Raw genomic sequence first — 13,944 nt, 5'->3', positions numbered from 1 at the left:
TTCCTACAACATTCTGTTTATATATATTTATTTCACGGAGTTAATTTGTAACTGACTGATAATCTAAAAGCACAAATAGCAAATCTAGAAATAATAAAATTATATTTCGGATGTTTTAAAAATATAAGAGGTTTTGCATAAATTACAACCTACTTTGGACCTACTGCACCTGATCCTCCACCGGATCACATTGAAACTTTCTCAAACCTACATTTTAAACAAATGGAACAAAAGAACAAAGAGTTCTGTTGTTCCAATTTGTTTGTGGTTGCCACATAGCACAAAAAAGTATAAGCCTTTTGCTTAAAGCTAAAATATGAATTTTTTTGGAGCCAAGTTTTTAAACACTCACACGATCCTTCATTGACAAACAAACTGTTGCCTTTGGTTGAGCCAATACTGCTGTGTTGCACTGGTCGGGATGCTCAAACAAACAGAGCAATGTTTCGTAGCACCAGATTGTTTCCGGGAGAATCAGCTTTAAAATGGCTTCCTTGTTGTCTATTAAGTCTATTAAGCTGTGATGGAAGTAAATATTTTAAGATCCAAATATTACACACAACAAGTGTAAAGATTTGTGGTACCAGTATCTAAAGTCAGGTAAATTATACTAAAACAGGTACAAGCCACACTTCAAAGGGTTTTTGTTTTCAGTCTGAAGAGTTGTCAGACCCTCTGTGAGATTCTTTCTCCAGTAATGAAGTGTCAATCACTGGCCTTAGACACCTGCTCCATCAAGGTCTTCATCTCCAGAAGGGCATCCTCTAGAAACCTGGACAGTTTAGTGGCATTTGTTTCCTCACAGCTGTTGAAGGCCGTCACAGCAAAATTAATATGGTCATCCATGGGGTTGTAGCAGACACCGTAACCATCAGGAACCATAGGGCCAAAACACATAACACAGTCTGTCTTTGATCCAACCTGAACAAAACAAACAGAACACCAAATATAAGTTTAACACATGAAAATGCTACATTAAAGAATATTGGGGTGATCTATTGGTATTTGTTTTGTGATAGGAATGAAAAATGTATACACAAAAAAAAACCACCAACTGTAATGACAAATAATGACTGGAATTATTTTCTCTTTAAAAGCGTAAAATATGTTTTACAGACAAAAACAAGTTTTGCCTGTGAATGAATCAGATTAAATTTAATTTAATGATAAAGAAAAATATGTATAAACAGTAAACATAAAGTTTCTTTACACTGACTTTCAAAGGGATAGTTCACCTTCAAATTGAAAATTCTGTCATCATTTTCTCACCCTGTTGTCATTTTGGCAGAACACAAAAGATATTTTTTTAAAAATGTCGCTAAACAAAAAACGCTGGTCCCCACTGACTTCTTTTGTATGGGCACAAAAACAATGCAAGTCAATGAGGACCAACGGTTTTCTGTTAACAACATTCTTAAGAACATCTTCTTTTGTTGAGCAGATGAATGAAAGTCATTCAGGTTTGAAATGACAAGAGGGCGTGTAAATAATGACAGAATTTCCATTTTGAAGGTGAGCCATTCCTTTAAAATGCATTACAAAAAGAAATACCAAGCCAGTTACAATCCTTTATTGTACTGGATCTGTAGGATATTATGGGTTTATTATAGTTTCCTCCAATGATACAGACCCTGGGATTGGTAAGAAAATCTCTTAAAACGTCATAATTTGAACCAAGAGGTGATCATGACTTCTAGAGTTTGCATGCTACAAACCTGGCTAGTGAACAGGTTAAAATGTGAAGCCACGGCAAAGGATGTGTCCATGAAGATCTCAGGTAGAGACGTCAGATCTTCAATGGCTACCATCTTCAGACCCAGCAGATGCCTGTCTATAGCCTGTCCATGGATCGCCTGGAAGGATTATATTGTAAACAATGTCACGGCAGGCATGGCACTAAGTGAAGTGATTTTCGTTTTACAAAAAGGCAAAAAACAGACATAAATGTTATATAATTACTTGTATTCGATTCTTCGTTTAGAAGGAAATATGCTGTGCTAGAAATAAAGGCTAGATGAAGAGGTAGCTGTGAATGACTGAAGCACATACTGACCAATCGAAATCAAGGACTAGAATGATCCGTATTATAAAAGAAACCAATGCAGAACAATTAAATCATATTTCTTGAGCCGTTTTAGTGACTTAATCTCAGATTTGTCATGATCATACAACGAGACACTCACCATGTGTGTGTGCTCTCTGTGGACTTTGATCGCCATTTCGAGCAGCCTGGCCTTCTCACTATTCTGTAAACAAGATTGATATATAAATTGATCATGAATACTGTCTTATTTTAAACATACCCGGATCAGAATGCTGCTAAAACTTACAGGTGTTGATGGCTCATACATGGCTTGTGTGAACTGCAGGGACTCTGTGGTGGTGGATCGAATGGCTTCTGTTCTGCCCAGTTTAAACATGCGTAAGGAGGCACTCTCAGAGGTTGGACAACATGTCTGATACATCCTAACACAAGCACAAGATCAATCAGCATTAAAATCTGCATCATGAAAGGCGACTCGCATTTTGTGCCATTTAACAATCTCACAGTTCACCAGGATTTTAGTTTGATACAAATGTTAGTTATTTAGATACGTATATACATTACTTGTTTTCCAGCCTTATCATGAGGGTGTGTAGTATACAGTTCATATGAGTAAACATTTGCAGTAGGTAAAAGTAGTTAAAAAATTTCAATTTTTAAAATAAGAGTAATAATCAGTTCACTGATCAACTTTGGTCATACATTTTGCATTACAATGCATTACATTTTGTGGAGAAAAACTAAATTTCTTGTTATGAAGTAGTAATTGCAACTATAGTTCAGAGTTATAGCCAATAACATCTTATACCTAAACAGATAATACAGGGGACATTTCTGGGGAAGAGACTAAACAAGTTCAGTAAAGTTTTCCAATGGGCTGGTTGCACAAGATGGCATCAGTTAGCTTTTGCAATTTAAGAGTCCGCAGACTAATTTCCGGTCGAATAACACAATTGGGTTGATTTGGTTTAACGAAGTGCTGAACAATGTAAAGAGGATCTGTCCCATCGCTTATTTATTACTTTCTTCTTTCTTATTTAAAAAACGACCATATTTGCTGGAAAAAAAACTCCTTTTCCCACAGTGTTATACAACCGGAAATTTCTCTGCCGACTTGGGCATCCCATAAGCTCACTGGCACCATCTTGTGCATAGAGCGAATAGTCCTCTCCATGATTGACACAGCTGGTGCTTATTTGTGCTATACAACTTTTTATATATTTTCCCTGAACTCTCTGTTTTTTGGATAAAAGCTTCTGCTAAATGACTAAATGAACTCATTCAAAGTTAATAAATACATAACCTCCAAAGAAAGTTCTATTATGTTTTACACACTATCATTCATGAGAAGTTTTTTTTATTTTCCACAGAATGTCACTAGAATGTCAAACTCACCTGTAATAGGCCAACTGTAGAGCGATCTGAATGAATGCGTCTGGACTCAGTTTATGAGATTTGGGGAATTTTTTGCCATAGTGTGTGAAGTTGAGCACTCGAACGTCCAATTCGTGCACCATTCTATTCAGAGAGTTAAGGGAGTGTATTATAACAAAAGTAAGCTGGCTATTCAATAGGCTATTTAATATTAATTTATTACAAATTAATGTTGATCCCTTTAACATTTTTGTATTTGTCACACAATATTATTTAAAGCGACCTACAGTGCATTTTATCAGTACTTGTTTTCAACACATAAAACATGTATAAATGTGCACAATGCTTCACATATAAAGAAACTGCACTCATTAGCTTTCCTGCGGCTCAGTGGTTAGAGCATGGCACTAATAATGCCATGGTCATGGGTTCAATCCCAGGGGATTGCACATAGTCAGAAACAGATATATATTGCAAAGCAGTGTAAATCACTTAGGATCAAAGTGTCTGCTAAATGCCTAAATTTAAATGTTTAATGAGAATGCTTTGAAATGTCCTCACATGTTCATGTTTTGCTTGGCTTTCTCAATGTCCTTCTTGATTTCAGGCGTGATGTTGAATCTGAGTTTCACTGGCATAGGTAGTGGAATCATGGGAGTTCGTACCATCTCTGTTTTTTTCCTGTTTGAAACATGTTACAAATTTCAGATTAAGAACAAATCGGCATTGTCCCTAGTCATTAAACCCTATTCAATGCCTTGTTGTTCTTAAATGACAAATCCTCCCTATTATTACAAATGCAGTCATTATTTACTATTTATCTTCATGCCATTACGGATGTTTTCATAAACATTATAACTGAAAATAAAAAAAATATTTCACAAAATTTACACAATTACATTCTTATCACACAAAAATCTGTTGCTTTGGATGACCTGAAGATAAATGCACAACGACAGATTTTCTTTATTTTTTCTTAAAATATCCCTTAAAGCACAGGTGTCAAACTCAGTTCCTGGAGGGCCGCAGCTCTGCACAGTTTAGCTCCAACCCTAATAAAACACACCCGATTCAGCTAATCATCTTCAGGATTACTAGAAACTTCCAAGCAGGTACGGTTTAGAGCTGGTTGGAGGTAAACTGTGCAGAGCTGCGGCCGTCCAGGAACTGAGTTTGACACCCTTGCCTTAAAGCCTAAATAAAGACTACATTGTCCCTTTCTTAAACTTCAGTCACAAGAAGTCCTTGCTTTTTGTTTCTGGTTTTGACTGCTCAAACACTTTAATGCAGTTTAAATCTCTGTTTGAGATTTAAAATTGCAGCTTACTTTACACACGGAAGTCAAACTCCCATTTTACAAGAAATCATACCCAACAGAACAAATTAAAAATCATTATTATAAGCTTATCTTTGTGAATCATTGTAAAGTTATGAGAAAGTTTATATTTGTTTACTTTTAACCATACAAATGTTACTGATTTTAGCTTTATGCAGAAATGTGGCCCAGGAGATGTGAATGGCCCACTGTCACTCATTACAAATTGCATGATATTATGTCCTTACATATAGCCAACAACATGGTCCACCAGAAAAACAACAGGCGGTCCCTCAGCTGGTGCATGCTCATAAGTGAGTCCACAAGATCCATCTTCCCCAACTATAAACTGAATCAGAAAAATTAAGTGTTTTAGACCAGAACCAGATGTATAATGTTAAAGGGATACTTTACTACCAAATTTCACTATGTTTTACTCACCCTCAAGGCATCCTAACTGAATATGACTTTCCTCTTGGTCAGAGCTTTAATACCACATATCATTTTACTTCAAAGTGGTAGAATTGGAGTGAACGGGTGTAGATTTTTTTGAAGCTCCAAAAAGTGCATCCATCGATCAAAGAACTGCTCGACTTGGCTCTCTGTTGTTAAAGGTCCCATTCCACGTGATCCCATTTTTTCAACCTTTAGTTGATGTGTAATGTTGCTGGTAGAGCATAAACAATAGATGTAAAATCGCTGGAATCAGACTACAGCCCTCTACTTCCAGAGTACATGATGTCACTATTCTGAGGGCTTTTAATAACCTCCGCCCAAAGGAATACGACAAAAAGGGGCGAGGCCTTCCTAGCCGCTGGAGTAGTATGGAGGTATGGAGCTGGAGGTTATAAGAGATCGTAAACATTTGACTAAGCTACGCGCTAAACTACTTTCACTTTCATCACAGTCCTACAGCTGATAATTATAATTCAGCTACACACATTTTAAGATAAGCAACGGTAAAATAACAGCTTCCCTGACTTTAACATCAGCTGTGAATGCTGTTCGGTGTAATACACTGATATTGTGTGTGTGTGCGCATACCTCTAAAACACTTCTATGAAACGTCATTTGAAGTCCAGCTTGCAAATGTCTCCTAGTCAATCTTGTTGTTTTATTATCCAACTCGGGTCCAATATAAAAAGGTAAGACTAACGCTTCTGTTATTAGTCTTAATTAATGTAACTAGTCTGACGCCATTCAGTCTGGTGTCATTTCCCTCGCCATAGTAGGAAAAAGTGCAATCTCTAACAAAGATTGATCTTTGCACATGCACTAGAAGACCTCCGTTACCCTTCGATCGATCAGCATATGCTTTTACCTGCTAAAGTGAAGTTGATGCCACTGTTACTGTTTATTACTAATAGAAGAAATCCAGTAATTTTGTTAGAAGAGGGACAGCGGTGAACAATAGACTTGAAATCTAAAGCATTTTTTTAAATAAGAAACATGAACATCAATTGTTAAACAGCCAAAAAACATGATCAAAGCCTTAAAAACAGCAAGCGAATGGCTCCTTTAACAAAGGTCTTCAGAAGCTATTTTTTTTAATTTCTAAGAGAAATATCCATATTGACAGCGCTATTAACGTTGATGTCTAGCTTCTGTCATCTCTTGCATGCGGTGAAATAAGTTCCGGTGAAGAACGCTGCATTTTTCGTTTTGTTCCAATAGGATAGATTCTACTCTGGCGGGTGCTTTCGGCATCATCATTTGCCGGAAAAACAAGACTCTGGTTCACGCAAATTCGAGAAATGACGGAAGCTAGACATCATTGTAATAGCGCTGTCAATATGGATGTTTCTATTAAGTAAACGCATCGATTCACTTCATAAGACCTTTGTTAAAGAGTACCTAGCCTATGTTTTTTTAGGCCCTACTTTGGTTTATGGAGTGTCCAACAACAAGTTTATGTACATACAATGTGTTTAAACACTATAATGTAGTAATAATAGGCAGTTATTCGTACCTTACTTCTTGACTGACTCTCAAATGATTCAAATGAACACGTTCATCATTTGTTGCAAAAGGAACCCCACTACCATCTTTACAGGATTACGGTTTACATGAGGTTGGATGTCATGTATATTATTTGTGTAGCTAGAGGCGGCGATTTTACCGTACCAATTTGAGCCCGATTCTGACGAGGAAGAAGACGCTAATGCACAACAAACTCCACCACGACTGGAGCAGGATGTTTGTCAGTGGCAAGTGACAACTCTTGTCATAAAAACTCTCAGTGTGACAACATGCATGTTGTGCTTTTGCTCATCAATGAAATAAAAAAAAAAAAATCTTGAAATACTGTAAATACGTTAGTAATACTATTATTTCGTCTTAAATGTGCGTTGACATGGTACATAGAGCATTTCAGCAAGTCGACGTTATGAAAAATTATTGTAGTATCACCCAAATATATTTATATAGGTGCACGTGCGGCAAATGTGTCAAAATGCAAAGGTAATAGCCAGATAAACAAACTGTTACACCCCAGAAATAATGCTACATGCTAATGTTAGCGTTATATAAATGAGCCAAACACAGACATAAGGTACAAAAATATTTCTTGAAGTTAAGACAAAAATGAATAGTCACACTTACAGGTTGTGATTCGATGGAGCTAACAGGTCCAAATATAGAGTTGGTATTGCCCCCTCTTTCAAGGATAGTCGTTTCACATATCCTGCAGTGAACGCGCCAAGATTATTAAACCAATCTTCGGTGAAATGACGCGCGCACAGTTAAACCCTGGGGTTATACTCCTTTTTTGGTATCGCTTGAAAAATGAATTGTAACCATTTTTCCCCTCAGACGTTCTTCCTTTGGTAGTTGAAATAAGATGGACTTAGTTTCAAACCGTAGAACACAGGTTCTAGAACTGATAAACACGCATCACGAACGAGCGACAGTGTTTGTGGGAGGTAAATAAGTTTTCGCATCAGTCTCAGCAAAACGTAGGCGGGGACTATGTTTAGTGACGTAGATACGCAGGTGAACTATTCCACGTCTCGTTTGTGTGATTCAGAGTCGACTCCCATTTTAACAAGCAAATAACTTTGTTATTTATTCACCTTCGGACTTACAACTTGGCAGACAACTTTCTTTCAAACACGGCAACATAACAGACTGGATGAAATGTCATTTTCATGATCTCATGCTACCTACTCTTTAGGACAACGGAGCTATGTAGAGCAGTTCTTTGATCGATGGATGCACTTTTTGGAGCTTCAAAAGGTCAAAACCCATTCACTCCCAAATCCATTTCTTTCACTTGGAAAAAAAGGATACGTGGTTTTATAACTCTGACTGCATTATTCTTCAAGAAGAAAACCATATTCAGTTTTCATGCCTTGAGGGTGGGTAAAACATGGGGCAATTTTGATTGAAGTATCACATGACTTAACATCTGTAATATTAATATCACATGTATCAATAGCTATGAATACAATGCTTAGTACATTTATTAGACCACCACCACCAAATGTAAGGCTTGTGCCATTGCTGTCTTAAACTAACAGTATTTACGATTACAAAAATCATAGGCGAATAAAGACTATTTAGTTGTTTTAGTTTGTTTTTTAACCTAATAAATGAACTTCGTTTAAAAATATTTTTTTACAGTTTCCTAAAATTCTTAATCTTTTAAGCTCTGTACATGACTGTTTGCCTATGTATTTGTGAAAGCTCCAGTGACCTGCAGCGTTTTATCGAACCATCGGTTGCCACTGTTCCAACGACTGCCTCCCCCATGAAGCATTTGAGCAGCAACCTTGTTGTGGTACATCTCATCTGACACCCGTGGCTTTGGAGCATCAAGACACACCATGAAGATGCTCTTCTGGATGGCACGCACTGACTCCTTGTTTGTCTTGTCTAGAATAGTTAAAAGATAAGGGGAACAGCCACACAGGGCATAAGTAAACACAACATTGTTACACAAGCTTAAAGGTTGAGTTTCTGATTTAATGTGCAGCAAACAGCCACTGGAAAATGTTGTTTCTAGGTTTTAACGTAGAGCCATACATCAGAGAAGATTTTATCTAACATACTGTTAACCAGCGCTCACCATTTGCATCGCGCTGTGCTGCGTCCGGTGTTCACATGGTGTAAGACTCACCCTTAATAAGGTTGTTGTAGGCTTTGCCCCACGTGTTACGATGGTTGGAGGTCAGAATGCCAACCGGCTCTTTATTGGTTTGAAGGGAAGAGTTCCAGATCTTCTCCAGCTGAACATAGATCTGATCTACTGTCAGTGGTGAACCGTCACTGTTGTACACATCCAGAACAAAGTACTGAGGAACACAATGAGAGACAATGTACATGGAGGGTGAGAGAAAAATGTACCTCCTTCTATTTGGTAGCAATTACGTTCTTCATTCAAATGTAAAAAATACTGTGTATACATGTATTTTAGGAACCGATCATTTATGAATATATGATGGATAACTTTTATCACTTTTTATTCAGACTCCCTCCATACATGCAGAATTACTGATTAAAGTCTAAACTGGAGTGCTCTCTTATATATTTTATAAAGTGTGGTAAAGAACCTGGAAGTTGTGGACCACTGTGATGTGCGTAGGCGAGGTCTTTCCAATAGCGTAATTCAACACAGTGTCCCTCTTGGGTCCAGGGATGCGACATGACGACAGGACTTGATAATACTGGTCCATGCACAGAGGCTTTCCACCCAGATATTCCACAGGTAATGTTTTACTGTGTCACAGATCATATCAACAGTCAAGGAAGCTCCATCAAAACAGGCGATCTGTTTGTATACTTTTTTTGCATGGCAAAATATTAATAATCACAATGTACCTATCAATCATGCTTTTGAAATCCAAAACTCCAGCAATGAGCTTAGCAGCAAACCTGAGAAAATAATACTGTGAGATTGCAACAAATGAAAAATATCATGGCACTGTTGCAGAACCTTGTCTATGAGTCATTTTTACATCAAAAAACAGTTGAAACAAAAAATAATGAAACAATTTGTAATCCAAGACTATAAATATAACAGAGTAAAACACTGGGTTGTGTAAACAAACAAACACGTCTGTATATCATATTTTCTCTCTCTCTCATAGCAATCTTTCAAAACATAATAAATATTGGCAACAGGCTCTGACTGCATCTTTACCATACAATCATGTTGTTCCAAACCCAAACCCTTTTCTTTATGCAACGCAAAAAAAAAAGAAACTGAAGATTGCTTACACTGCTCTTCTTCCACTTGCGTTCCACTGGAGAAAGAAGATTATGCAGGTTTGGAAAAAAATAAGGGTGCTTAAACGAAGTTTCGATTGTTAAAAGAACAGTTCACCCAAAAATTAAAATTCTGTCATCATTAACTCACCCTCAAGTTGTTCCAAATCTGTGTACATTTCTTTATAAACTGCTTTATAAATGTCTTTGTTCTGTTGAACACAAAAGAAGGTATTTTGAAGAATGTATGAAGGCAAACACTTATTGGGCACTTTTGACTACCATTGTCATTCTTCATGCTATGGTAGTCAGTGGTGGCCAAGAATAAAACCATTCTTCCAAATATCTTTCTCTGTGTTCATCAGAACAAAGACATTCACAGATATGGAACAAATTGAGGGTGATTAAATGGTGACAGAATTTCTATTTTTGGGCGAACTCTCCCTTTAACAATACCATATATGTCTGCCTATATATAAGCTTTACATGTTTACTGCACAGAAAACTAAAGGGGCAATCTAAAAGGGGAACAGGGCAGAATCTGAAGTCCACGCAGTTCTAAAGAGCACATCCCTTTGGAGAAAAAAAACAGTGCACTACCATAGGCAGCAGCACATATGCCAAAAATAGCCGAGCATAGAGAGAACTCTGACTAAAGGTCAACATGAAACTTAAAACCCTACATCTAACCACTCCAAATTATTTGGAAACAAATAGTTTCATTCCCTTTTCTTTTAAAGTATATATTATGCATGACTGATGACTAAAAGGTCAAAGGTTTAAGTTTAAAACTATCACAATTGTCCCCTTAAGAAATGTATTTGATTCACATTGCTCCATGGGGATTCTTCCTGTAATAAATATACTGGTATTCACATTGGATTAACGTATCAGATTAATTAAAAAACACACACACACACACAAACAAACAATTGTATATTGTATATATTTAAACACACATTGATTTCTAAAGCCTTGTTGTTCATTTGTGTCTCATACCCACTTTAGAACACTGCGACAGTATTGCCCGGTTTCACAAACAAGGCTTAAAACTAGTCCCAGACTAAAAGCTGTTTGAGCTGTTTTAACTTCAAATAAATTGGCCTGCCATATCTTTAAATATCATATTGCCATTGTTTTGTCTCAAGATGCACACCAGTAATGTTTTTATCCTAGGCATTTCTTTAAAAGCAACTTACATATCCTAATTAAACATAGGCATAGTCCTGGTTTAAGATAAGCTTTGTCTGTGAAACCGGGCCTGTAATGCCCACCTCATTTGTCCCTGCCGATCTTGGAAGTGCATTCTGGGTAAGACAACCCCAGGGCTAGTGTACATCGCCACTGGCATTCGAGAATCCAGATAGGCTGACTGCATCCACCAATCAGATACCTAGATCATACAATGACAGAAGGCATATTTGGGAGGAATACTTTAAGTGGCCCTTCTCACCAGGCCCGATACTATGCTGGCTTGATTATATTCGGGTTGGGCAGATATGTAAACATAGTTTAATACATGCATAATTTAAAAAAAATTCTGTGATTTAATTAACAGATCATTATTTTATTAATCATACCACTAAGAAGTATATTTGTTAGTTCAAGTGGTTTTCAAGACATCTTCAACATATTCGGTTGTTTAGTCTGACGTCACGCACCACCATATACAGTATGGAAGGTCATATACTGTTTCCGGGTCAAAATGCTCAATAAAATGCTATTGGGAAACACCAAAAAATGCTAATATATGCTCATGGCGAGCTGTAAAAGTATCGGAAAACCACGATCCTAACCTTAATCTTCATCTAACAAAATCTAACAAAATCCCACATGGGCCCCTGTTGAAAAAAACAGCATTTGCTGAGTTAGGTATGTTTTAATGCTGGTTTGATCAGTTTAAACTAGCATGACCAGTTAAGGACCAGCACATGACCACCTAAGGAACGGCTTAAACCAGCACATGACCAGTTTAAATCCAGCAGAAACCAGTAAACCAGCATTAAAACATACCAAACCAGCATATGCTGTTTTTTTCAACAGGCAGTGATTAATTTTTCGTAATCTATTCAAATATTGATGTCGTAGATTCCGTAAAACTGGAGACTGTAGTGTATACTGTGAGTTAATACATACATGCTCAGCTATGATATGCGATGTGAGCAAACAGTGCTCATTAACAGCTGTTTAAACTGTAGCCCCGTTTGAAATGAATAGATGGACCCGAAAACGATATTCCTTACCATTTAACATGGTATTGTTATGATTTGCGTTAAGCAAACAAAATAAATGAATTTAAAATGTTATAATGTCACTAAAGTTAAAACTAAGTTAGGCCAGTGCATTACAGGCGCGAGAAAGATGTCTGTTTCAGTTTCAAGTATGCTACCATGTTAACAGCCGTATACGTTATGGGACTAGGCTTAAGACCTGTCTGGGAAACCGCCCCATGGACATTTAAATACACATGTGCCAATTGGGAAAGTGGTCAACGCCTAATTGTAAGATTTTCTCTTTCGAACAAGAATGCAAGCTTAAGAAAAGTGCTTATCAAAACATGTTCTGAGGTTATGGACTCGCACTTACGCACCCAGTTTTCAGTTTTGCGTGCCTTTCGCTCGAGGCTCTTCTGCAGTCTATCTCCCACACCACCCGGGAGCTGGAACTCCTGCACGAGCTTGCGCGTATGAACCATCTCCTCCGCGCTGATCAGCGGTTCGAGCGCGGCCAGATAGCGCGCGCATGTCTGCTTAAGCGGCGGCACCGGTAGCTTTGGCAGACCCTCCTGATGGACCAACGACCGATCAAAAATTTGGACAACCGACACCGGACTCAGCAGAAGGCAGGGCTTCACCAGGCACGTCCTTGACTAGGAACACAGTTGACAATGAACATTGATTATTATATAGAACATGTAACACAACACCCGATCCTTGAGCAGCGACACTTCAAACACAACTTAAAAACTCTAATATGGACAACTTAAAATATAAAAATACATAAATGATTGTAAAAATACAGGTAGGAGTGTAGAAAAATTCAAGCCAATCATCACAAAATCATGATTTAGTCATTTTTAAAAGTACCTGTTCTTTAATTGATTTATGCAGTTTATTTATTTAAGTCGTTCTCTATATTTTGTGGAATACTACTGTCAATGTTTTGCAATGTTTCAAACCTATTTATGATAATGATGCATGCAGGCTTATTAATGAAGTGAGAAATTCTTGTGTGGTCTGAAAACATGGCAATGAGCACTGAAACTTGTACGATCTAACAATATGATACAGGAGAGAGGGATCATTAGAATGATCTTATCATGTCATGCAAAATCCGTTCAAACATGTTTACATTTTTATTGAACAGATGGTTCCATGACATGATAAAACATTATCTGTAAAGACATGATATACTATCACAAACTACGTGCCTCGTTGTACATTTGTTTTAAGAATGTGCATGTATAGGCCTTGTGTGTGTTGTGTTTTAACTAAACATCCTTGACAAGATTTTTTCGTTGTTGAATTATTCACTGATTATGTGGGTCACCTCAGCATAATAAACATAATACAGAATTTGATTACGTTTATATTCGTTCAGACGTTAAATTATTTTACTTACAATGTTGCAATGTAAACAATGTTGTAGATCAAGAAAACGTCCGCGCTAGCGGTGCTACCAATACAAACAAGGCGGATACTTGAAAGCAGGTCATGCATAATGCCATGTATAACTGCTATTGGTACGCTTAACTACCGTTTAGTAGCCAGCCTATATTCAATCATAGTTTTTCACGATGATAACACTTACCGCGCTTCGTGTCAAGACGCACAGCATGATTTCACACCAATAGTATGGGATGATCTTCAGGATCTCTCCAACATTTTGCTCTCCAAGGACGATCAAAAGTTACTGTATGCGTTACACGAGTCGTACATCTTCGCCCTCGCTCGGACAAGATTGACAACTACAGCGAACGTTACGTACGAGCTTGTTTTGCCTGTGA

The 13,944-nt window shown here is 37.4% G+C and overlaps 1 protein-coding gene across 1 annotated transcript; it reads right to left on the bottom strand.

Annotated features, from left to right (window-relative positions):
• Window positions 1-11: 11 nt before the first annotated feature.
• On the bottom strand, window positions 12-13,888 carry zgc:154046 (Carnitine O-acetyltransferase-like). The gene is made up of 14 exons (XM_056730022.1): window positions 13,749-13,888; window positions 12,529-12,807; window positions 11,213-11,331; window positions 9,552-9,605; window positions 9,284-9,449; window positions 8,851-9,025; window positions 8,428-8,606; window positions 4,982-5,082; window positions 3,980-4,099; window positions 3,440-3,562; window positions 2,331-2,466; window positions 2,184-2,246; window positions 1,716-1,853; window positions 12-921 (listed from the first exon to the last, which is right to left on the bottom strand). Exons 1-14 carry the CDS (start codon window positions 13,773-13,775, stop codon window positions 706-708), a joined length of 1,896 nt encoding a protein of 631 aa, XP_056586000.1. The 5' UTR covers window positions 13,776-13,888; the 3' UTR covers window positions 12-705.
• Window positions 13,889-13,944: the final 56 nt, after the last annotated feature.

This window comes from Triplophysa dalaica, chromosome 18, assembly GCF_015846415.1.
Source record: "Triplophysa dalaica isolate WHDGS20190420 chromosome 18, ASM1584641v1, whole genome shotgun sequence".
Classification (NCBI taxonomy): Eukaryota; Metazoa; Chordata; class Actinopteri; order Cypriniformes; family Nemacheilidae; genus Triplophysa; species Triplophysa dalaica.
Note: the sequence above shows the minus strand (reverse complement) of the source record. Positions and strands in the feature narration are given on the sequence as shown.

Coding starts and splice junctions, on each gene's coding strand:
- zgc:154046 (XM_056730022.1), bottom strand. CDS start 13,775: ATGCTGTGCGTCTTGACACGAAGCGCG. Junction 11,332..12,528: donor CACGCAAAACTGAAAACTGG/GTGCGTAAGTGC, acceptor TGTATGATCTAG/GTATCTGATTGGTGGATGCA. Junction 1,854..2,183: donor ACAGAGAGCACACACACATG/GTGAGTGTCTCG, acceptor TAATCCTTCCAG/GCGATCCATGGACAGGCTAT.